General features: G+C 42.0%; 1 protein-coding gene across 1 annotated transcript; it reads right to left on the reverse strand.

Moving 5' to 3' along the window:
* Positions 1 to 491: 491 nt before the first annotated feature.
* LOC142214475 (uncharacterized) lies at positions 492 to 23,325 on the reverse strand. Its single transcript, XM_075283422.1, has 8 exons — positions 22,916 to 23,325; positions 14,060 to 14,156; positions 12,591 to 12,692; positions 11,024 to 11,124; positions 6,839 to 6,934; positions 1,236 to 1,362; positions 997 to 1,098; positions 492 to 515 (listed from the first exon to the last, which is right to left on the reverse strand). The coding sequence occupies exons 1-8, from the start codon at positions 23,323 to 23,325 to the stop codon at positions 492 to 494; spliced, it is 1,059 nt and encodes a 352-aa protein (XP_075139523.1).
* Positions 23,326 to 24,613: the final 1,288 nt, after the last annotated feature.

Consider the following 24,613-nt stretch of genomic DNA (forward strand, 5'->3'; position numbering starts at 1 on the left):
ATTAAAATTGACCACCTTTTTATTTGTTAAAATATTTCTTGTTGCTTACCATATCCACAAATACATTCAGCAATTTTTTACTTCCGTTTGAAAATATCTCTCCCGCGTTTTGGTGGAATAATTTTTTTGCACATTTAAAAAATGACTGAATGAACTGGACAACTAGTCGATGGTGAATAAGTGTTACCAATGACTGTAAGAAAGAGAGGTATTAGTATTATTACACCATTCTGTTTTATAGTAACCCACTCTAAATGCACACTACCTCAATGTTGCTGAATCCTCCAGCATACAGGTGATATCACTGTGGGAACCTAAAGTATGTGGGATCACACATTCCAGAGGCCACTGCAGGGCAAATATAGTATTGCATGATTGGTGGCCATGTGGTAAAACCAAGTGACACTTGACCATGCAGCAGTTTTCCACTCTTGCTTTCGGAGTCAGCTCTGGGTTTAAGCGGTCTTGGGGCTTATTCACATGGCAGCTTTCTATTCTGAAATTGTCAACTTATTCTACAAAAATCAAAGGGGTCCAGTAAGGGATATTACAGATAACTGGGCCAGGGAACATGGTCTATGCATTGTCACATTTTGTGATCCATAAGATCCAATAGAGATCTGTGATGCTGTGAGTTCAGCTCAGCCAAATCATGGTAAGTCCAGGGGATGCTGATGGAACAAAGGCCATGTTTCTGGTGCAGATCTATTCTCACTGATGCCTATGCGGATCACTTTTTTGTCCTTTTCTGTATGAATGATAAGCTGACACTGTAGTTTATACTTCTACAGGATCCATCACTGATCATCTATAATCAATGACGTTAAATTGGCCTTTAGAAATCAAGTATTGCACATTTTCCATTAAAAACCGTCAATGGCCTATATGTGTAACACACAGACATACAGACATGACAGGTCCTCCACAGTGAGAGATGCTCTTTGTAGTTGTTTTACGATCTGACTTGTCATGTAGGAAACAGCAGCTTTTACTTACCTGGTCATTGTGAATGCCTTCCTTTATCAACATGGTTTTTATATTTTTAAGAACATTTTCATATTCAATGCAATTATTCTTAAAGTAATTTTGAAAAGTTTCCTGAAATAAAAAAAAACACAATTTTCTGTGTATGTTCTTTATGTTTGTATTGACACAATGTGGTTTATACTGTATTTATTGTTCAATATTACTTTTTGTATAACAATCACCATAATACTGTAGAATGGAAATATTACCTTCAGTGAGGGTTTCAAACTGCTCAGTATAAGGTCAACCCCTTCCTTCTCACACTGCCCAAGAAGGCTCCTAATTCCTTGTATTTCTAGATTCTGTGGTTCCGCACCCAAATTCTGAATTGTATTTCTACATGGAAGATAACGTGGAACACATGGGTTATCATCTGAAGATGTATCTAGAACTATCCTGGAGTAACCAGAACTATAATATTTAAGGCTTAGAATAGACCATTGAAATCATGTTAGTGATGGCCTGACTCTAGGCAACCCTGTGGATAAGCTGACTGAAGAGACCTAAATGGGACTGAGCTGCAGTGAAATTCAATGCCAGGTACGGCCACCAATAACTTGATAAAGAGCAATGCAAAGTCGTAACATGAAACTCCTGGGCCCCAATGCTAAACTTGTAGTGTGTCCCTGCTTGCCGTGTCCGATCTATAATATGTGGGTTTTCTTATGTTATAGAGGGTCCTTAGGGCCCCCTGTATTTACAGGGCCTGGTATTGATTGTTATCTCTGCACCCCCTGGAGCAATCCCTGGTAAACAATGAGGTGTCAGTGATGCCAGGAGTTGGGCCCCACCAACTTCATAATAATTGCTTATCTTAAGAAAAGCCCAGAAATATCTAAGTCATGGATATCCCCTTTAATGATGGTGACTGTTTTTGCACTAAATCCTCCCCTCAACCCTATTGACCACATTTGGTACGGAATGAAACCTAAAATGCAAGCCAAGCCTTTTGGCCTAATATTAATGTCCATTCTTACTAATGATTATAATGGTTAGATGAGTAAACCCCATGCTGCCCATCTCCATAGCTGTCATTTCGGGTGTGGATGTTTAGAATTTTCTTTTCTATTACCTCCCACACTATTTATTTTACAATTTAAGTCACTCTCACGCTCCTAAAATAGGTTTCATGTTTTGTATAAACTAAGTATCACATGAACTCCCCCACACTTTCATTTATTACCATTTTCCATATGTTACGGTGTGATATCTGACATACTAATGTTCTACTTTGTTAGAATATACTGCTCTACTGATATTGGGTCCTCTCTAGCAGACATATTAAATAACCTCCTTGTAGCGGGTAACTGTTTTATAAAGCAGTACAGTGGTATTCTGGTTACTTCTTGTTACCCCTATCCACAAGTTAGGGGATAATTTGTTAATGGGGGTTTTTACCTATGTAACTCCTACCAACCATGTCTGAATAAAGCATTAGGTTGAGCATGCATGTTGTTGCTCCATTCACTCTCTATAGCAGAGGTGTCAAACTCATTTTCACCGAGGGCTACATCATCCATATTATTGTTTTCAAAGGGCCATTAATAATTCTGTGACGTATAAATGTAGCTATGGCAGTTAGGTGTTGTTACATTTATAGACTGTTGAAGGCAACAATAAGGCTAATGTTAACACACTATTAATACACACAGGTAATAGTGTCCTAATTATCTCCCCCTACAGGAAACAGATTCCCCATTGTGTCCTATTTTTCCCCCCACATAGATATTAGTGACATTCACAGATAACAGTTCTCCCCATCCCTCCTCAAATCACATCACATACAGGCCAGGCCACACAACTCTGGTGGAAGTCATACTTACCTCTTCTTCCTGCACATCACCGATATGGTACCTGGCTGTGCGAATTATTTATTGTCCTCCTGGCTACCCTGTCACCTTCACTATGGTACCACAAGCTGGAAGGACATTAAAAGAGGTGCACAGCCAGGAAAGTCCACAGTAGGCCTCAGCCAGCGCCGCACCTCCCATGAGGCGACCTGAAGCGACCGCTTCAGGCGGCGCTATGCCAGGGCCCCGGGGAGGGCGGCATTTTTGCCGCTGTCCTGGACTGGCTTAGGGTCACCGTCACTGAGCGGTGGATTGGGAGGCCGCCCCTCACGCAGAGAGCAGGTCCTCTAAAGACACTCGCTCCGCCCCCTCCACTCGGCCCCGCCCCCTCCTCCGGGGGGAAGGGGGGTTTCTGACGTCCGCCTCAGGCGGCAGAAACCCATAGTTCACCCCTGGCCTCAGCTATAGAGTACCTGGAACCTCCGGCTAAGGACAGAACAAAGTGATGTCACATGATGTGGCTTATTAGGCCCCAACACATAATATGGCCCCCCACACAGTATATGGCTTCCTTTTTTTGGTCGCACCACAGTACCCCTATTTTGGCCCACACACAGTAAATGACACCACTTTTTTTTACCCCCACACACTATATTACCCCCTTTTTTTCTTGGCCCCTACACAGTGATATGTTAGGCCATTACCCATTGGATTATTGCAATAGGTAGCGGCCAATAATTTACTCACTTATCACAGTTTTTGTCTAGGCTGGCCTATGCTGTCACCACCAGGATGCTCTGTATCAAACACTGAAGTACATAATGTGCAGCACCCAGTGGTGTAAATACCGGGGTAGCAGCAGTAGTGGCTGCCACAGGGCCCGGGACATTAGGGGGCCCGCAGACTCCTGATTTATTTATTTTTTTTTTTTTTAATAGACCATTTCCTGCTGGAGTAACCCCAGAAGATAATGGCCCTTAATTACTTACCGTCTCCCTCTCCTGCTCACAGCCACCTGCGCTGTGAGGAGGTGGCTGTGAGCAGGTGGCTGTGATCAGGAGCGGGGGCCGGTAAGTAAGGGCCCCATGTCCAATGTTCGCCTTGGGGCCCAGCCATTCCTAGTTACGCCACTGGCAGCGCCACTACCTAGAGGTAGTAGCAGAGGTCAGCCTAGACAGGAGCATGGATAGGTAAGTAAATTATTGGCCTATTTCAATAAGTATCATCCAATTAAGAAAAAACTTCCACCCCCAGTTTATGCCATGGGGCACCACCTGAGGCCTTCTGTTTAGCACCTGTGCTATATAGCATTTCCAGAGATAGTTAAGTACAGAACTTGTCTATCTCTGGCAGGAGGGAAAGAGTGTGCAGAGGGTAGACCAGAGGTAAGTACGGTAGATCACTGAAATCTTTATGAATCTACAACTTGAACACATATGAATGTGGCATATGCAGTAGTGAAGCTATAGGATGCACAGAGGTAGGCCGATCTATATAAAAAGATGCCAATATTATTGATAGCACATGGTAAGTGGGGGTCCTGCCACATATTTTGCATTGGGGCCCAGAAGCTTCGACTTACACCCTATATCTAGCCATGCACAATGAAATGCATATTGAATGCCCTCATCCTTGCTGTGCTTTGAAAGTAGACATCTATTGGTATAAACAGTTTCCTTCTATAGTTAGAACAGAGAAGGATCAGTAGGTTCACACAAACAATAATTTTTCATGATCACTGTTTATATCAGGATATAGAAACAATGAAAGCAATAACTCTACATTACTGTATTCTATAATTATGCAATTTATAAAACACAGGACATATCTATCTATCTATCTATCTATCTATCTATCTATCTATCTATCTATCTATATCTTTCTTTCTCATCCATCCACCTTTTTTCATTCTAAAAATACAAAAGACTCCAGAACATTAGTGTATACGGACAAACAGTGCAGAGGCAAACCCAAAGAATCCAGCTAGATGGATCTAATAACCTTTTCAGGCTTGGTACACCCATGGAAAAATATAATTTCCTTGGGACACCCCTACCCCTACCTACCCCTAATTTTTACTATAACACAAGTTTCAGCGGCAGTGATGTAGTTTTATCACAGTATTTGAATATACAGTTAAAATATGTTAAATAATTTAGCTTCACGTTTAGCGATTTTTAAAACTTTGCTTTGTTTCATTTTTTTTTAACAATTTTAACTGCAGCGTGTGAATGCACCCTCACAGCTATACTAGCCTATATTTCCCATCCAGCCACCCAGCGCCGCACCTCCCATGAGGCGACCTGAAGCAACCACTTCAGGCGGCGCTATGCCAGGGCCTTGGGAGGGCGGCATTTTTGCTGACCTAAGCCAGTCCAGGACAAGCTGTCCTGGACTGGCTTAGCGTCACCGTGTCTGCAGCCCGACACGGGAAGCGAGCGGTGTATTGGGGCGGCCCTACTGGACGCAGCGCTGCTCCAGCGACCGCCCCTCACACTCAGGCAGACAGCAGGTCCTCTCCCTGCCTGCTCTCTGCCTGCGAACGCTGCTCGCTCCGCTCAGCCCCGCCCCCTTTCCGATCGACCCGCCCCCTTCAGCTCGGCCCCGCCCCTTTCTTGTGACACCCCCCCTCCTCCGGAGAAGGGGGGGAGCGGCTTTCTGACGTCCGCTTCAGGCGGCAGAAAACCCAGCCACCCTCACCCATCACATTCAAAGATTCATCCTTTACCATAACTATTCTCCCCCACACGCCCCCACTTAGTAATATGCTACCTAGATGCCCAATAAACAATATATGGCTCCTAGTGGCACGCAAATTATAATGCTCCCATAAGTGTCCATTACACAGCACAGTATAATGCTCCCTTGGGCCTTACAACCTTAATAATGCACTCCACAGTGTAAGCCGATGGCTGGTCAGGTAATGGAGGGGGTGTACATCTCACCCAGACTACTCAGGTGGGTGAGATGAGAAAACTCCAGGAATGTTTGTTCTCAGCAGACAAATTTCGTCTGCTGAGCATTTTGGTAAATGCTCAGTATTGGGTTGGATTTTTAGGAATGACAGGTAGGTTGGTAGTGGGACCTGTCATTCCACCCCCCTCCAATCCACACTTTGGGGATGTTCCAGCAGCGACTCAGCTACAGAGAGTATCCTCATCAAGGAGGCTTAAGAAGTCAGCTCCAGCAGCAAACTGGGGGCAGCAGAGCTTTGCTGGAGACCTGACAGAGAGGTCATATGGTTGGAGCTGTGTCCTGAATGTTTCTACTGGCTTTTGATTTCTGTAACTCTAGGTGAGGTAACCTATTCTATGTTTAGTTAGAGCCTAGCTGGGCAGGTATTTATTTTTGTATTGTTTCCTTTTGCTGCTGCACTACCTTTTTGAGTGAAAATAAACTCTACCTTTGTTTTTGGACTAAAGAATCTGGACTTTTGTGTCTATGCCACCCCACCAAGCAACCCCAGACTCTGAAAACAGGCTCCCAGGCACTTAAGCATGCTCTCCAGTGGCCCCACATTGTAGTGCCATATAAAAAAAAAGGAATTCTTACCAAGCCCCTTTCCCATGAAGATCACTGCTGCTCTCCTCTTGTTACCAGCTCTATGCTGTAGGCCTGTATCAAGCTACAGAAATCACTAGCAGTTACCTGAATTGTGAAACAGGAAGCTAAAGGCTCCTTGTTCACCACTGCATTCAACTTATCTGCGTCCTAAGGATGCAAACAGAGTTGAATGAAGACGTGGTCATCTTCCCACTGTAGTGTCAGGGTACCCCTGCCAGGTTTCTAGTCTAATGACTAAAACAGACAGACAGAAAGACAGACAGACAGACAGACAGACAAACAGACAGACAGACAGACAGACAGACAGACAGACAGACAGACAGACAGACAGACAGATAGATAGATAGATAGATAGATAGATAGATAGATAGATAGATAGATAGATAGATAGATAGATAGATAGATAGATTAGACAGAATAACTGGAAGCAGAGTCTTGTAAACATAAATTGTAATTACCTTAAAATGCAGCAATTTTTAACAATTCTTATCCCAATGCAAATCCCATTCTCAGTTATCAGTCCTGCTAGTTTCTCTGTTAGGAATGCTTCATACCTAAATTGAAAAAATATATATATATTTATTAGGTCACTTCTGGGCTTTGTCTGATGTCACTTATAGGTAGCTACCCTGTAAATCTATGTCCAACCCATAAAAATCCTATTAATATTATAAATGTGAAAGTTTGTGAGTTTGTGGGTTTGTGGGTTTGGATGTTTGCATGTTCAGATGTTTGTTCCTCAATCACGGAAAAACCGCTCCACCGATTTGGCTGAAATTTTCCACAAACATAGTTAATACACCCGATTAAACAATAGGCTACTTTTCGTCACAATAGCGAACATACGTTTGTGCCAGGACCCCCACAAAACCCAAACTCACACCACCATCTCTGCAATCTCACACACTTTGGACCATAGCAAGCCACAAAATTCATATTGCCCTCTACAGCCTCGCCCCTAACCCCACACAATCACATATACATATACTTTACCACTTTGCCCCTCACCTCAACGATACTCCAGGAGGTTCTCTTTAACGCTCCGGAGCAGCCATGTTTGCCGACCCCCACCGCTCTGACAATCTGCGACACCCCCCACCCATGTCAATACCCCTAGGCGGTCTAAAAAATGCAAAAATATTTTTTTAAAAAAAAGTAAAAAAAATATAAAAAAAAATAAAAAGGATTAAAAATTCAAATCACCCCCTTTTCTCTAGAACACATATAAAAGTACTTAAAAACTGTGAAACACATACATATTAGGTATCCCCACGTCCAAAATCGCCCGCTCTGCAAAGCTATACAAATATTTTTCCTGTTCGCAGTAAAAATGGTCAAAAGTGCCAATCCGCTGTTTTTTCACTGTTTTGATTCTGATAAAAATTTGAATAAAAACTGATCAAAGCAATAACATTTCCCAAAAATGGTAGAACTACAAAGTACACCCAGTCCCGCAAAAAAAGACGCCCTATACATCCCCGTACACGCACGTATAAAAAAGTTACGGCTGTCGGAATATGGCGACTTTTCAAAAAAAAAATTTAAACACAGTTTTGGATTTTTTTTAAGGGGTCAAAATGTAAATAAAACCATATAAATTTGGTATCCCCAGAATTGTAAGGAAACACAGAATACAGGGGACATGTCATTTTGGCTGCACGGTGAACGCCGTAAAACCAAAGCCCGTAAGAAAGTCGCAGAAATGCATTTTTTCTTCAAATCCACCCCATTCTGAATTTTTTCCCTGCTTCCCAGTACATTATATAGAATAAATAATGGAGACATCATGAAGAAAAATTTGTCCCAGGAAAAATTAAGACCTCATATGGCTCTGGGAGCGGAGAAATAAAAAAGTTATGGGGTTTAGAGGGAGGGGAGTCAAAAACGAAAATCAAAAAATGCCATCGGCGGGAACTTCAAATACTTCTGTCCCAAAGTCACTATGTAAAGTTTCTCACAACACCGTATATATAGCAGTTCAAATACAAATTACATTCAACACAAAAGTCTCATGTATTGTCTGAATTACAGCAAAAACAAGATACAAAGTTACATTTCATATCCCATACCTTATACACACTACGAAAACCTTACCCGCGCCTGTATATACCCACTGCTACAATCACCGCAGACGAAGTCGCGGGTACCAGCTAGTGTACCATAAGTTTAAAACCCAATACAATTCTTGAAATAGAATCTTGACTAAGGATTTTAGCCAAACAAGAGTCTTGCAGAGTTAAACAGATGCAGTCCTTTTACAACATAGCCACAGAGATCCTTAGGAGAATTTAGGCAAAAACTGGAAGAAATTCTGTTTGTTGGCTCTCAGCAGGCTCCATAATAATCACCCCAGAGGCATAATCTAAAGTGTAAGGACCCCAGTGTAAAATCTGTAATGTGACATCACAACTATGAAGTGTCTATAAAAATTAGGATATCCTCTTAAGGGAAAGAAGGGCAATTGGACTGGAGTGTGAAGCTTAGGCCCTTTCGATGCTTTGTTTTGTTCCAATATTTCATAGGACCTGCATGGTATTGGAACACAGATAAGGCTGCACATGCCCTGCACGCTGGTTCATGTACGTGAGGCCATAGTTTACCAGTCATTGTGGTTGCATAGTTCCATACTACATTCACAAATGAGGAATAAAAAAACATACAGGAACCATAGGTAAAGACATGTTTCACCACTTAGATTATATTGGATCATACTGTATATATGTTGGTCATCTGAGTGCACAAGACCTGAGACGTATGTGGAGGAGACGTATTCAAAATTAGAGGAAAATACACAAAGGACATGGAAACACACTTATATTTAGATCATGAAAAGCTAGAAAGGGGATGTGTGATGAAACAATCCTACTCAGTATTCACACCCACATTATCTATTGACAGTCCACATGTGCACAGACTCCACTTTCAGTTCATGATTTTAGTCTGCCATAAAATACTTGAAAACCACAACATATATATTACAGACAGCATTTTCATAAATTACAAGAAAACATCAGAAGAACATTTACTAAACTTAAGAATTCTCCCTAACGATTTTTCAATATGTTTCCTATATCAGTGCTTCATGATATTCAAGAAAAAATGTTTAATTCCAGTAAGTAATAGCTGTAATGGTTGCGTGATGAGTGCATGGTTGTTACAGTCCATAAGCCAGACCTATGTTCTATAATCATGGTGGAGAACCTATGGTATGCGTGCCAGAGGTGGTAGAGCCCTCTCTGTGGGCACCCATCTCTGGAGTCCACTTTGCAGCAGATTGTACTGTGTGGGGACCACTGTGGAACAGATTGTACTGTGTGCGGATTACTGCGGAGCATATTGTACTGTTTGGGGGCCACTGTGGAGCAGATTGTACTGTGTGGGGACCACTGTGGAACAGATTGTACTGTGTGGGGGCTACTGTGGAGCAGATTGTACTGTGTGGGGGCCACTGTGGAGCAGATTGTACTGTGTGGGGGCCACTGTGGAGCAGATTGTACTCATTATTTATATCATACAGTATCGGTTTGATAGCAGACATGTGATATTAGAACAGGCTGTAATAACATTGCTTATGTGTTGTAGATTTGCTTTTTTTGAGCCAAACACAGGAGTAGCTACAAAAGGAATGGGAAATGTAAAGGAAGCTCTTATGGTTTTTTGTCCTGCCCAATCCACTCCAGGCTTTGTCTAAAAAAAACCCCCAAAACGTAGCAACATGTACAACAAAAAAGCTGCATTTCTGCAACGTGGGGCAGAAATGCAACAAGGGTCACACTTAGTTTCTGTCATGACATTTTATGCAAAAAAACCCAACCCAGGAGCACTTGATAGTCAGTATTTGGCTAAGGCCCCATTTTCCAGGAACACGGCATTTTTGGTTGATGCGGAAACGCAGAGTACAAGAAAAGTGAATAAGATTTTGGTTAATGTCATCGACACAATGTGGGAAAAAAAAGCTTTTGAAAAACACAGCATGTTAATTTTATTTGGAGAATTGGGAGCATTTCCCTACACATTCACAATGGAAAGAAATAACCCAACACACGATGTAAACGCTCGCTCATTCAGACACGTATACACGTGTCAGAGTGTGAGCGCTCAAAACAGATCCCATTCACTTCAATGTGTGCTGGCTTACGCGCGCTACACATTAAATCAATCGGTTAGAAAGACTCCCATTGATTTCAATGTGTAGCACGCGTAAGCCGGCACACATTGAAGTGAATGGGATCTGTTTTGAGCGCTCACACTCTGACACGTGTATTAGTTGTTCATACTCCGTGTGAAGGCTCCCTTATAGTTGTTTTGGGGCACTTGGGTGTATTTTAAACTTTGCATTTTTTTTTGGTGCATTTAGTTTTTCTGCATTTTTTTTTACCTATAATAAAATCCAAAGAAAAGCACCTAAAAAAGACACCTGATCCAGAGCATGCTGCCAAAGCCAAAGAAGCGTATACACCAGAAAATGTTTTAAAAAGGGCAAAACCTGTGACTTCTGGCCAATTCAAATTTTCCAGAAAAATGCCTTGAAAAATGCTGCTAATAATGTGGCTAAAATGCAAAAAATGTAAGTGTGCAATCAGCCTTAGGAACATTATAAAATCAGGGACATATAATTCAATAAACCATAAACTGATTATTACCTGGTCACGAAATGCAAAAATTCTTCCCAAAATAAGGACTGTAGTCTACATACTAGGGAGTGCCCCAGGTCTTCAACTGCCTTGCATATCTTAGTTCCTTCCTATATTTGAACACAAGACATGGTTGAGGTTTAATATATGACATAAATTTCACATATTTCTTATTAGGGAAGTTGCTAAATCTATGACTCATTTTATTTAATTCCAGGGTTAAGACACGTGTTCTGCTTCACAATGTTTTCTTTTCTTTATGGGTTAGTGGTTTTCGTTAAAAGAGAATTTGCCGACGGACTTCCCCAATAAACTGTTGACACTACTAAGTACTGTACTATAGGTGTAAGAGAGACAAGTTTAAGCATCCCAATAATAGAGCAATGACACCTAAGATATGACATTTTATTCATCCTCGGGCCATATGCTAATAACTCAGTAAGTGTCCTCTTGGTGGTTGGGGTTTGGAGACAATATTATATTAGGGCAATATGTATGCTGTTACTGTCTGAGGTTGTATTCTTTCAATGGACATTTACAAAGACTGTCATGTTTTGAGAGCTTGATTTTGTTTTTTGCTAATGCCCCCCCTACAGGGAAGTGCCAATCAGGCCCTACAGGGTAATTATCAAGATGGTTCCTGCTTGTAATAGGAACATTTACAATAATAACTATATAGTGGGGAGTCTTTTATTAAAGACGTGTCCTGTGTATAGATATTTATGGCATAAATATCTGATAGTAGATTGCTCACCTCTGGGCCCCCACCTATTAGATACATACCTACATAGTTCAGCTACATTTGATAAATGGAGTTTGAGTGACTCATTTTCCTGATAGGTGGGGGTGTCCTGTGGAGTCACACACCTCTTTATACAATATCATATATAAACAATATTCATGTTATGGAATTGCTAGGACCGCAATTCCCCAGTAACTGTTTGAACCCTGGGACGGGACACAACAGACAGTGAGCCCTAAGCTGAAGCCCCCAACTTTCCATTCCTATTGCCAGGCCCTATCCTACGTAATAGGCGGCAACCACAAAGACAGTCCCTTCCTGTATAGGTGAGACACAAAACGCAGACAAGACGGACAACAAAAAAGAGAGGTCAGCTAGCCAAGGGTCAGTAATAGTCGAGCGAATCGGAGTCCAAAGAATAGTCAGTGAAGAAAGCCAAAGGTCAAGGATAAGAAAGCAAGCAAAATAGTGACAGTACGGAGCGAGTATGCACAAGGCAATAGCAAGCATAGGTGTGAATGAGAGCCAAGGTTAAATAGGGAGGAAGAACCCGCCCATGGAGTTGACAGGAAGGCAGCTGCCAATCACAGGGCAAGGCCAGATTAACCATTAGAGGAGCAGAGACAAACAAGGACAGAAGAGGGGTGTGGTGCAAATACAATCACAGCAGTAGAGCCGTGTTCACACAGTGCGACCAAAAACTTTAAGCCATGAACCAAACTGCACCCGCCTCCTGCGCCGCAGCACGCGAGTAGAAGGCGGTGCAGAGACCCGAACAGGCAGAGATGTTACAATTCAGCATAGAAACATTAAAATATCTAAGTCATATGTTACCTCTAAAACATCAGAAAAATAATATGGAACTTTTTCTTTCGGATATGAATTCCACACAATTTCACTCTGAAGAATTTCAACCAATGTCTTGTACATAGCATTCTACATAGGAAACAGGACAGGTTTCATCACTGCAATGTAAATAATACTACAGATGCATTTCATGATCAATACTATGGCACACAATGATTGAAGGCTTGTATAACAATGGAAACAACGCTACTTTTGTATATAGGCTGTGTTTGGTATTGTCGATTACTCACATTCAAGTCACTGACTCAATACCAGACAGTCATCGGAGTGACGCTGTTCTGTAGTTTAATAAAGACTCTTTTTTATCTCATACAACCAGGGGTGAACCTGCCTTTTTTGCCGCCCGAGGCGGACGACAGAAAGTCGCCCCACCCCACCCCACCGGGAGAAGGGGGCGGAGCGAAGTGGGGCGTGGCGGAGCGGCTTTAGCAGGCAGGGAGAGGACCTGCTCTCTGCCTGAGCGTGAGAGGAGGCCGCTGGAGGAGCACTGCTCAGCTTGTCCTGGACTGGCTTAGGTAAGCAAAAATGCCGCCCTCCCCGGGGCCCTGGCATAGCGCCGCCTGAAGCGGTCGCTTCAGGTCCCCTCATGGGAGGTGCGGTGCTGCATACAACCCTGAATTCCTGTAAGTGGCAGACTACAGGGATGGCTTCTTTGTTTGCATTACTTGGGCTTTCTTCTTGTAAGAGCTGTGTACTATAATTGTATTAGATGTTTTCACAATAGCATTTGAGCAGTGTCTGTCACAATTTGATGTAAGTCACATGTCGTGTTTTTCACTTTTGATAATATAGAGTTAGATGTCCTTTGTATTCTCTGTATGACAGTATATCTAAAGCTTGAAACCAGTGCAGAGACTAAACTATCAACTATCCAGCTTCACTGTCTTAAACAACTCCTACCTATATTCCCTCTGATGGAGCATTGCACTACGTAAATGCCCATTGATTTCAATGGGCACTGTATAATGCTTTTTTTCCCCTACAGATTCTCAGGCAGCTTTATGTGCAAATACCCTATTAGGACATAGAGATGTAAGTGGCTCCCCAAGATAATCTTGAATCTGTCTAACTGACACAAGTAGGCATAGACTTCCTCAGTCAGATGTCCAGATAATGGTCCTGGATTAGCCCCCTATTAATAATAGCAGATGAACAATGCAAGTGTAGTAGCAGTACTTCACTATAGCAAGCAGGTGACCTGAAGGCATTATACATAGGTATATCCTATAAGCCATTCAGCATATTAAGACAGTATCAATATTATCAATGGTGTCGACTAGTGCAATACATGCACTTTAGCCACAACAGTACCAGGGAACCCCCAGTTAGAAGATGCTATGGGGGGCACTAATAAAGGCAATGTAGCAGTCAATAATACAGGTTGTCTCGCACATACAGTATTCTCACTGACATGTGAGAATGTGAAGCTAACTTACACGTCCAGTAGATGCTATCTTGTTCCCACTGTCCAAGAACCAGTTTCCATATTGCAAATGATCAAAGTCCTCTGATCCAACCCGGTGTACACACAGCCTGTAAGTGGATGTAGATAGGATTATATCATTTATACAACAGCATAGCAGTTCCAAAGCCTCCTAAGTCTGAAGGGTTTTTGAAGTTCTATATCAAAATAAAAGAACTTTGTCTGCTATCAAGAAATTATATGCAGTGTCGGACGGGCCCAATAGAAGACTAGAGGATCCTGTGGTCGGCCCTGGCCCAGATATATTGATAATGGCAAGGGGCCCAGCTGCCCTTTCCAATAGAAGCCTGCACAAGGGATGTGAACAAAAATAATATACATGTATACTCACCACTCTTGGGCATCCTACAGCCTTCAGGCCTCTGGTTGATGTCATGCACCCCTGGTTTACTGTTGAGGCCTGTGATTGGGCCTGAAAGGGGATTCCGGGGCATGTGACATCAGCCAGAGGCTAGAAGAGGCCTGAAGAGGAGGCTGGGAACTGCCAAACTTGCCCCGGAGAGATGAGGCAAGTTGAGTATAATTGTTTATAATTTTTATTCTATACATATATGTGGGTGCCACGGGAATGGAAACTCTAAGATACATTGGGGGGAGATGAGTCCACAAGTTTTCCCAGCATGGGGCTCCACAATTCCTGCCGGCAGCTTTGTGTGTTTTGCCTACAACACAGCTCCGTCACTATAATCTTGCACATGTGTGGGATGCTTATTGGGGCATGCACAGTGATATAGGGGATGATAATACTGGGAAAATACTCAGTAATGCCAGATAGTTGGCACATATGGAAGATTCTAGTGAAGAACCCGGGGTGCAGGGTATTAGCAGGAAGCTGTTAGTTGGGACCCCAAGATCCTCTGGTGGGCCCTAGGCCCTTAATTTCAGCACGGATTATAAGGGTTTAACCAGCACAGAATGGTGGATCTAAAGACACACAGTGTTAATATTCATTGAAGTGAATAAACACGTACATTATACATTTTTTCTTGCTGATGAAATCATTTGGCATCCTACTCTGGATACAATTCCATGTTTCCAAGGTTTGCTATTAACATAATATAAATATAGTCTTTAGACTGGGAAATTCCAGGCCCGCCAGAGACGGGAAACTCCCAGTCAGAAGGAAGTTTCACTTTCTGTTAGCAGTGTTCTCCATATGTGAATGTGTTTGAGGTCAGGCATTAAATATTTAACTATCAATTGCACTCACTGTAATGCACTATTATGGTAAGACAGGTCAGGAGGATGCTTGGGCTATTTATCTCCACATTATGCTGACAGGTGACACTGATAGTTTGAATAGTTTTTAAGATATTCTTTACTATTCAGTGCTTGAAATTTATCAAACACTTTTTGAGGATTGATCCTGGGTTCTCAATGGGATTGAGATCTGGTAAGTTCCCTGGCCGACAATGTTTTGTTCACCATGCCTCTTAGGCCATGTTCACATCTGCGTCGGTAATCCGTTCAGGAGAGTCCACATGGGGACCCCCGAACGGACTACCAAATGCATTGGCAAGCAGTGTGCTGTGAAAGCACACAGACCCCACAGACTATAATGGGGTTCGTGTGCTTTCTGCACAGTGCCCGCACGGAACATGCGACAGAAAAGTAGTTAATGATCTACTTTCCTGACCGCGTGACTCGTGCGGAGACCATGCGGAGAGCACACGGACCCCATTATAGTCTATGGGGTCCATATGCTTTCACTGCACACTGCTTGCCAATGTGTTCAGTAGTTCACTTTTGCCTTATGACACAGTGCTCCATCATGCTGGAAAAAGCATTGTTCATCACCACATTGTTTTTAGTCACATGCAGCCAGCCAACCTGCTCTCAAGCAGTATACATTAGCTGTTATTGCGTCACCAAATTGTTTTTTGATCAATTGTTGGGAGAAATTGTTCTTGGAGGATGTTTAGATACCAGCAGGTTTCAGGACCATATCCTAAGGTGGATTCAGCTGTGGGATCTGTTCAACACCATTGCAGAACTTTCTTGGGAAAGGCATTAGGCAGGTGACAGTAGGTCTGTGCACCCAGTGAGGCCAAGGCTTTTGGAGGCTAGTCTGGGGTGAAGAAGAGCAGCAAATAAACCACTTTCTCCAAGTTAAGCATCAAGGACATGCTGCCAGTCTGCAGAGAGTACAAGGATTGGACTGCAAAGGGCTAGAGTAAAGTTATTTTTTCTGATGAAGATCACTTCAGATTGACACATCTGGAAAAAATGACTGTCCAGAGAAGAAACAGTAAGCACTAACATAAGTTCTGTGTAATGCCAGTAACAGTAATGTAAGTATCCTAAGACCACTCAGATGTGGGGTTGCAAAATTATCCAAGGGACTGGTCTCACTCACAGTTTTGCCTAAGAACACTGCCATGCATAAAGGATAACATCTTCACATCTTCTAATAGCATCTTATCCCAACCATCCACGAGTAGTTTACTGAAGATGGTTATCTAGTGGTACCCATGCACCTTCAAAATATTGAATGTAAGCACTTCCTTATACCTCCCAGTGATCCTCAAAGGCAATCCAGGCTCCAATAACAACAAGTTTTTATTTAGTCAGAACACAGATTCAGAGTGTATATTCTTCCAGCCTGTACAATGGTGGCTACTGATCTGTGAATACCAACAATAACAGCTACTGTATACTCCTTGAGAGCATGCTAGTTGACTGCATGCGACTATAAACAATTTGGTGATGAACAATGTTTTTTCCAGCATGATGGAGCACCATGTCACATAACAAATGTAATAACTAAGTGGGTGAGGAACACTGAAATTTTGGGTCCATGACCAGACAATCCCCAGATCTCAATCCCGTTGAGAACCTGTGGCCAAACAAAACAAACCAATAATCACCATGCTCCGTTTCCCTGCCTAGGAGAGCGGGACAGCACCAGGAATCTGGTATGGTTGGGAGGTATAGTATACGACAGAAACATCTGACTCTTTCACATGATCATAGTGGTTTTTACTGTCTGCAAATACTGATCCGCAATTCTCAAAAAAACATGTTCGCTTGTCATCTACAATCATGGATTCACAAAAAAACTTGTATGATTCTCTAAACTGGTCTGTTCTGCAAATGCAGCCCAAAAAAGGACATGCTTCATAATGTGAATAATCTGCAAAAATTGTGTCCATAGAAATGAATGCGTCTGTAGTTTTATCGACAACTGCAGATAAAAACTGCAGGAGGCCTGAAAGATCTAGAAACACTGAAACTGTAAACTTTGTGAAAACCAAACTTGGTTTCAGTCTAAAAACCTTTGGCCACAACCAGGGGCATATTGGCCATGTATACCACCAAGAAATTCCAGGTGCGCTGACTGGAATATGGGCCGCTCGGCCTGCAAGCTACCTGCCGTGAGGCCCCTTACTGTTACTATTGCTGCAGAGTGTGCCGAGCGGCACTGAGAGTATGTGTTGGATGAACCTCGCGATATTCACCTTCAGACTGCATTGTATAATATACTGAGGTCGAGGGGAGGTGTGGGCCGTCCAGCCTCTTCTGGTCTTAGAGACGTCATGAATGACATCAGAGACTGTGATTGGGCTTCAGTAATCATCTTGGCTTCATGACACAAAATGATGCTGATGTAACCCATATAACATAACGCCGGCATCATTTTGCATCATGACTCAACATCAATTCATAGGCCTCAGCGATCTCTGACTTCATTTATGACATCTCTAAGACCAGGAGAGACCAGAAGACCTGTAGCGGTTCCCCACAAAATTGAATAACATTGTTTTTTTATGTTTAATCACCTACTCTGGGCTTCCAATCATTATACTTGGGGGAGTCGCACCCCAATAAATTTCAGGTTCTTCCGAACCCAATATTTTTGGAAAATTCATAAAGAAAACCTCATGGGCCACTGCAAGACACTATACTGCGTGGAGGGGCCACTATATAGCATTATAATGTGTGGAGTGGCCACTATGAGACATTATCCTGTGTGAGAGTCAATGTGGAACATTATTCTATGTGCACTATGGGAGAGTATTCTTAAAGAGACATTTTTCAACGTCAGCTACAGCACATCCTAGAGTCAGCAGCGGAGCCTGCACAAGAGCAAGGAAAGGTAAGTAAAAAGTATCGGCTGCTACTTATTGCAATAATTCAATAAATTACTTTACACAGGACTGTTTTACATGGAGGAACTACTTGTGCTGGCCCTGCCTACTTGTATTGACTCCACCTACTGCATTGAACCTACCTATAAAATGGGGCCACGTAAAATTTTTTTCCAGGGCCACTTTCAGGTGTCAATCCACCCCTTGACACAGTTGTAGAGTGCAGTTAGTGTTCACTATAGGTAATGGAAGGGGATGTGGAAGACTGAATGAATCTCAAATACATTACTAGTACATAATAATACCTGCATGTGGTATATTATACAGGGTAGGCCATAAGTATGGATAAAGAAAAAATATGCAATTGTGTCAGCTCACTCACGTGTCCCCGATATGTAGTCAGATGCAAAAGTCCACTGAAAATTATCCCACGTTGTGATCCTCTAGGCTTTATGTGATTGCTCGGAAGTCAGCCTCTCAGCTCGAGGTAAGTACAAAAGGCTATGAGTAAGAAGCCATTGTAGGGCTTCGAAACGCGTCAGCCAGACGCTTATCTTTTCCATCTGCCATCATGGTCAAATCCTGATATACCAGTATCGATGTTTGTTTTATCCTGGATGTTACACATTAAAGGCTAAGTTTTATACAAAGAAGGTGTTTGCTGGATTCATCGTTGGGCATAAGTATGGATACACCCAGATAAAATGGTTGCTGATATCACCTTACTGATTTTGGCATATTAGCACATGGGAGGGGGGAAAAATTTGAAGCTGGGTGACGCCCATGGCGGCCATCTGCAAAGCCACCATTTTGGATTCCACTTCATCAATGGAAACCTAAATTACACTGGATATCTGCAATTGTTACATGATGATGTGTGTACTGGGCTGCAACATCACTGTGGCCACTATTTGTACTGTAAAATCACTATGTGTGATTTCCCTGTGTTCAAAGGAGGCCAAAATAATCATTTTTCAATGGGACCCTATGGCTACTTGTTACGCCTCTGCCCCCATAAGCTGCCATCCAGCAGAGAACTGTCTCTCTGTCTTCATGTTGCTAAAGTGAGAGAATGGCCCTTAAAGGGGTTGGCCACTTTCAGACAAATATTGAGATGCAAATGTTACTGTTTGAAGAATAAAAAGTTGTACAATTTACCAATATACTTTCTGTATCAATTCCTCATAGTTTTCTAGATCTCTGTCATTCATTCTGTTACTTCTAGTGGATAAAATTCTGACCATGGTCATGTGATGTAGACACAGGTGCACAGCTTGTTACTGGGCAGATGCCTGATTGTTGTGCTGTGATTGTAAAGAGCAGCACCTGTGTGCTCATCACATGACCATGGACTGTAAATCACATGACCATGGTCAGGATTAACAGAATGAATGACAGCAAGCAGAGATCTAGAAAACCGTGAGGAATTGATACAGAAAGTATATTGGAAAATTGTAGAACTTTTTATTATTAAAACAATAACATTTGTCTCTAAATATTGGTCTGAAAGTGGACAACCCCTTTAACCCCTTAAGGACCAGGCCATTTTTTGGTTTCGCATTTTCGTTTTTCCCTCCTCACATTTCAAGAGCCATAACTTTTTCATTTTTCAGTTCACAGAGTCACATGATGGCTTATTGTTTGCGGGACAAACTGTACTTTGTAATGGCATCATTCAATATGCTGTGCAATGTACTGGGAAGCTGGAAAAAAATTCAGAATGAGGTGCAATTGGAGAAAAAATGCATTTGCGCCATTTTCTTATGGGTTTAATTTTTACAGCGTTCACTGTTTGGTACAAATGACATGTTACCTGTGTTCTACGTGTCAGTACGAACGCGGTGATACCAAATTTATATAGTATTTGAAATGTTTTGATACTTTTAAAAAAATGATAAACTTTGCAAAGTAGAAAAAAAATTTTGTGTCATCATGTTCTAACACCTGTAACTTTTTCATATTTCCATGTATGGAGCTGGTTGTGGTGTCTTTTTATGCGGGACAAGATGACGTTTCTATTGATACCATTTGGGGAAAGATCTGATGGTTTGATCACTTTTTATTCAATTTTTTATAGGAGGCAAAGTGTTGAAAAAAACGCTTTTTGGCTGTTTTTATTTTTTTTGCCGCTACGCCGTTCACAGTACGGGATAAATGTTTTAATATTCTAATAGTTCGGGCATTTTGGAGCGCGGGGATACCTAATATGTTTATGTTTAATGTTCTTTAATTACTTTTATAGCTAATCTAGGGAAAGGGGGGTGATTTGAACTTTTATATTTTTTTTATTTTTTTAATACTTTTAAAAACTTTTTTTTTTCTTCTGTTACATTTATGATCAGACCCCTTAGGTACCTTGAAACCTAGGGGGTCTGATCGCTCATACTATTCACTGCAATACTACAGTATTGCAGTGAATAGGAAAATCGCAGCACTTCTATTAGACGATGCCTCTGGCATCGTCTAATAGATCTCATGCAGAGACAAGTCTGGAAGCCTTCAATAGGCTTCCGGCTGTCATAGCAACCGATCACCGCCCTCATGTGACGTTCAGGAGGGCGGCGATCGGCGAAACATGGCGGCGCCCATGCCGCCGGCGCCGTTTACACACTGCGGTCACGTTTGACCGCAGTGTGTAAAGGGTTAACAGCAGCGATCGGCTCGGGCACCGACCGCTGCTGTTAGTGGCAGGTCCTGGCTGTATTATACAGCCGGCATCTGCCGTGTATAGAGCGAGCTCAGCGTGTGAGCTCGCTCCATACATCCCCATGCGACCCATGACGTACAGTTACGTCAAGGATCGCTAAGGGGTTAAAGACTGAGCCATTTTCCACATGGGTAGCTGGGGTACACCTGATATTAATGAGTCACACAATGGGGAAGCAACAAACAAGTTCTGCTGAGGGCAATTTCATTTGCCTCACTGGGATCATTGGAAGATGCATCTATCTGAAAGAACATCAGAACACTAACCCCATGATGACCTGTACCACTAAAGTAACATGACACATCATACAACATGTTACAAGCACATCACAACACATGATATAACGCAAGAAATGAACCCTATTGTAACCAATTAACTTTACTAACACTGAGATTTTGCAACACTCCAGGTATAGTTAGTCACATTTTAAAGAGGTATCCGATATCACTTGGGTCCTAAATGCTGGGTCTTCCAGTGATCAGGAGGATGGGGGACTGAAAGTTCCCCTAAATCTTCCTTGTGAATGGAGCACCTGTCCTGTCCATAACGGCACAACCCTTTTAATCTATCCCTGTACAATGTGCCTTACCACCACTTTACAGTCACACCTCTCAGAGGAGCCTCCTATGAAAGGCCAGGGCCCCATGTGCCGTAAACACCGCAGTATGGCCACAGCAAAATCTTCTGCATTTTACAGTCCCTGCAAAGTGGATGGGATTCTAGTGATTCCGAACCACACATTGTGGAAAAATACGTGCAGCAGATATACTGCTATTTACAAAACCAACGTGGTTTTGAAACTTGCAGCATGTCAATTATATCTATGCTGGCAGTTTCACTATAGGTATAAGGGCCCGTTCCCACGATGTAACACGCTGCACGTAAACACATGTCAGAATGAGCACTTCAAAACAGATGACTTCAATGGGTTCCGTTTTACGCGTGTTACACATGCTACACATTGAAATCAATGGGAGGTTTTTTAACCCATTGATTTCAATGTGTAGCGTGCATAAGACAGCACCCATTGAAGTCAATGGGATCTGTTTTGAAGCGCTCACTCTGACATGTGTTTTATAGAAGCAGAAAGTGCAACCTGCCTTAATCTCTTCTTTGCTAGCTAGTTTGTGCTAGCCCTCGCCTGTGAATGCAACCGCCGTGATTCCACAGTCCAATTCATTCAATGAATAGGAGCCATGGAAGCACAGCTGAAAAAATCTGAAAGGGATAGGATCTGCTCCATATTTTGCAGCCCAGACTGTTGTCCCCCACACGGGACCATGTAATTGACAGTCATGTGTATGGGCCCACGGAAATGAATGGGTCACTGGGCCATCCAGGAAAAACCCAGATAGCACACTGACCTATCACACGATCATGTGCAAAGGGTTTAATTCTGTGTTAAACTTTCCTTCTTCTACCACTGGGACCTCCACCATGCCTATGAACAAAAGGTCTGTACAGTATAGCTAGAATTGCCAAGGCTGCATCACATGCATTAATAAATACATTGAGAAAATTCATGGAAATAGGCACGTGCTTTGCCTTTTGTAATCAGTTTTAATTGACTGAAAAGGAAAAGCCAGATGTGCACTTATTAAAAACGCTTATAAAATGCATGTATTTTTAAACTGGAAAAAATTTGTGAATGCAACATTTGGCTGAGGCCTAACGTTGGGAAATTTATGGGAAGTTCTCATACTTCTACCTTCTGCCGACTTTTTTTGACTAAAAAAAGCGCAGCAAAATCTGCAACAAAAAAAGCTGAGTTTCCGAAATGTGTGGCCTTAGACTTAGGTGGAAAGTACCTTTCTTTACAAACAGTACCACATCAGTCCATTGCTTATATCTGAGATTGCAGCCCGGCTGAAGCTGGTTTACAATAACACAACCTGAGGACAGGTATGGCATTGTTTTTGAAAGAAAGCAGGCATGTTTTTCTAACCCTAGACAATGCCTTTATCATATCATATTATATTAATAAACATATATGAATTAACATTATATACCCCACCTGCTGTGTTCTTTATGAGCCCATTTATACAGTAGCACATGATCTTCATATTGCAGATTCTCATTGACTAAGGATTTGAGATGGTTGAATAATTCATTATGTAGGCACTTCAGATAGACAGCAGTCAGGATCTCTGGAAACTGCTCACGTCTCCTTAAAGACTCTGAAATGTTCTCGTGCAGTTCCACCAGACACTGGTTTAGACCTTTCTTGAGGTCAAACTTTGGATTGTGCTTCTTGATATGATTTTCAAAAAGACTCTCTATCTCGTTGCCCCAATCTCCTGGGCTCCATTCTGGACCCTTGTTGCATCTTTGCTGCTTTACCCATTGTATACATTCAGAGAGGGGCTGAAGGCTTACAGTCTGATTGTGATCATCATCAAGGGCCAAGGTCAAGGATTTCCACATTGCTTGGGCTACAACGTCATACAATTCACTGGCATCTAGCTTTCCAGTTTGTTCTACATCATGGATGAATAAACAAGCATTGTAGTATTCATTATTGTTCATCAGACTTCTGAACTGTTCTTCTGTAAAATGTAATTAACAAAAAATAGATTAACCCCTGCATTGTATTTTGTATCATCAGTGCATAGAAAATCAGTTTTGTGTATTTGTGGTTATTCTAGACATATAGCGATTGGTAATGGACAATACATTAGGGCATACAGGGTGTTTTTGAAGCAGTAATTTTACAGAAGAAAATGCATCTGAATTTCCTTGTGGACATTCAGCAGTGTTTTCACTCTGTGTGGCTTTAGCCTAAGATAGTGTTATGCATTTATTGTATGGCACTAAAAGTAAACACAGAATTACAGTTACCATATATACTCGAGTATAAGCCGAATTTTTTTCAGCACAGATTTTGTGCTGAAAAATCCCCCTCGGCTTATACTTGAGTCAAGCAAAATAATAATTATTATTATTTTTTTTATTTTTTATTTTTTTTTTTTTGGGGGGGGGGGGGGGGGGTATGACCAGCCGCAATAGAAATGTATAGAATCTCCCATTAAATGGTGAAAAAAAAGAATCTTAAAAAAATATATAATAAAAAAATAAAATAAATAAAAGTTTTACATCACTCCTTTCCCTAGAATACATATAAAAGTAGAAAATTACTGTGAAACACATGCACATTAGGTATCCCTGTGTCTGAGAGTGCCCGGTCTACTGAATATAGGGGATCTGCAGTGCTCCTGTTCTGTCAGGAAGGAGCACTGCAGATACCCTATATTCAGCCAGGCTGAATTCCAAATGGGGGAAAAAAATCGCAGTCCTCAAGCTCAGGGAAGGGGCAGAAAGACAACCAAAACACCCCCTCCCCTTTCCCAGCACCCAGAAACTACTGCACCCCAAAAATTCAGACCATTTTAATTTTTTAAAATTTCCAGTAGCTGCTGCATTCCCTCCCCTCGGCTTATACTCGAGTCAATAAATTTTCCCAGTTTTTTCTGGTAAAATTAGGGGCCTCAGCTTATATTCGGGCCGGTTTATACTCGAGTATATACAGTATTTCTATAATACTATTATTTAGTAGCAATTTATAGTTTTATAGCAATACTTCGAGATTTAGATACCCACATATGTTTTACCCCAGGTCCCACAATATACGGGGTTTTCAGTTTGCAGTTAGTTGCAGGTGTCTGACACTGCGTATGTGACTCAGAAGGAAAACTGAGAACAGACTCGAAGTCTG

The sequence above is a fragment of the Leptodactylus fuscus genome, chromosome 7 (genome assembly GCF_031893055.1).
Source record: "Leptodactylus fuscus isolate aLepFus1 chromosome 7, aLepFus1.hap2, whole genome shotgun sequence".
In the NCBI taxonomy this organism is placed as follows: Eukaryota; Metazoa; Chordata; class Amphibia; order Anura; family Leptodactylidae; genus Leptodactylus; species Leptodactylus fuscus.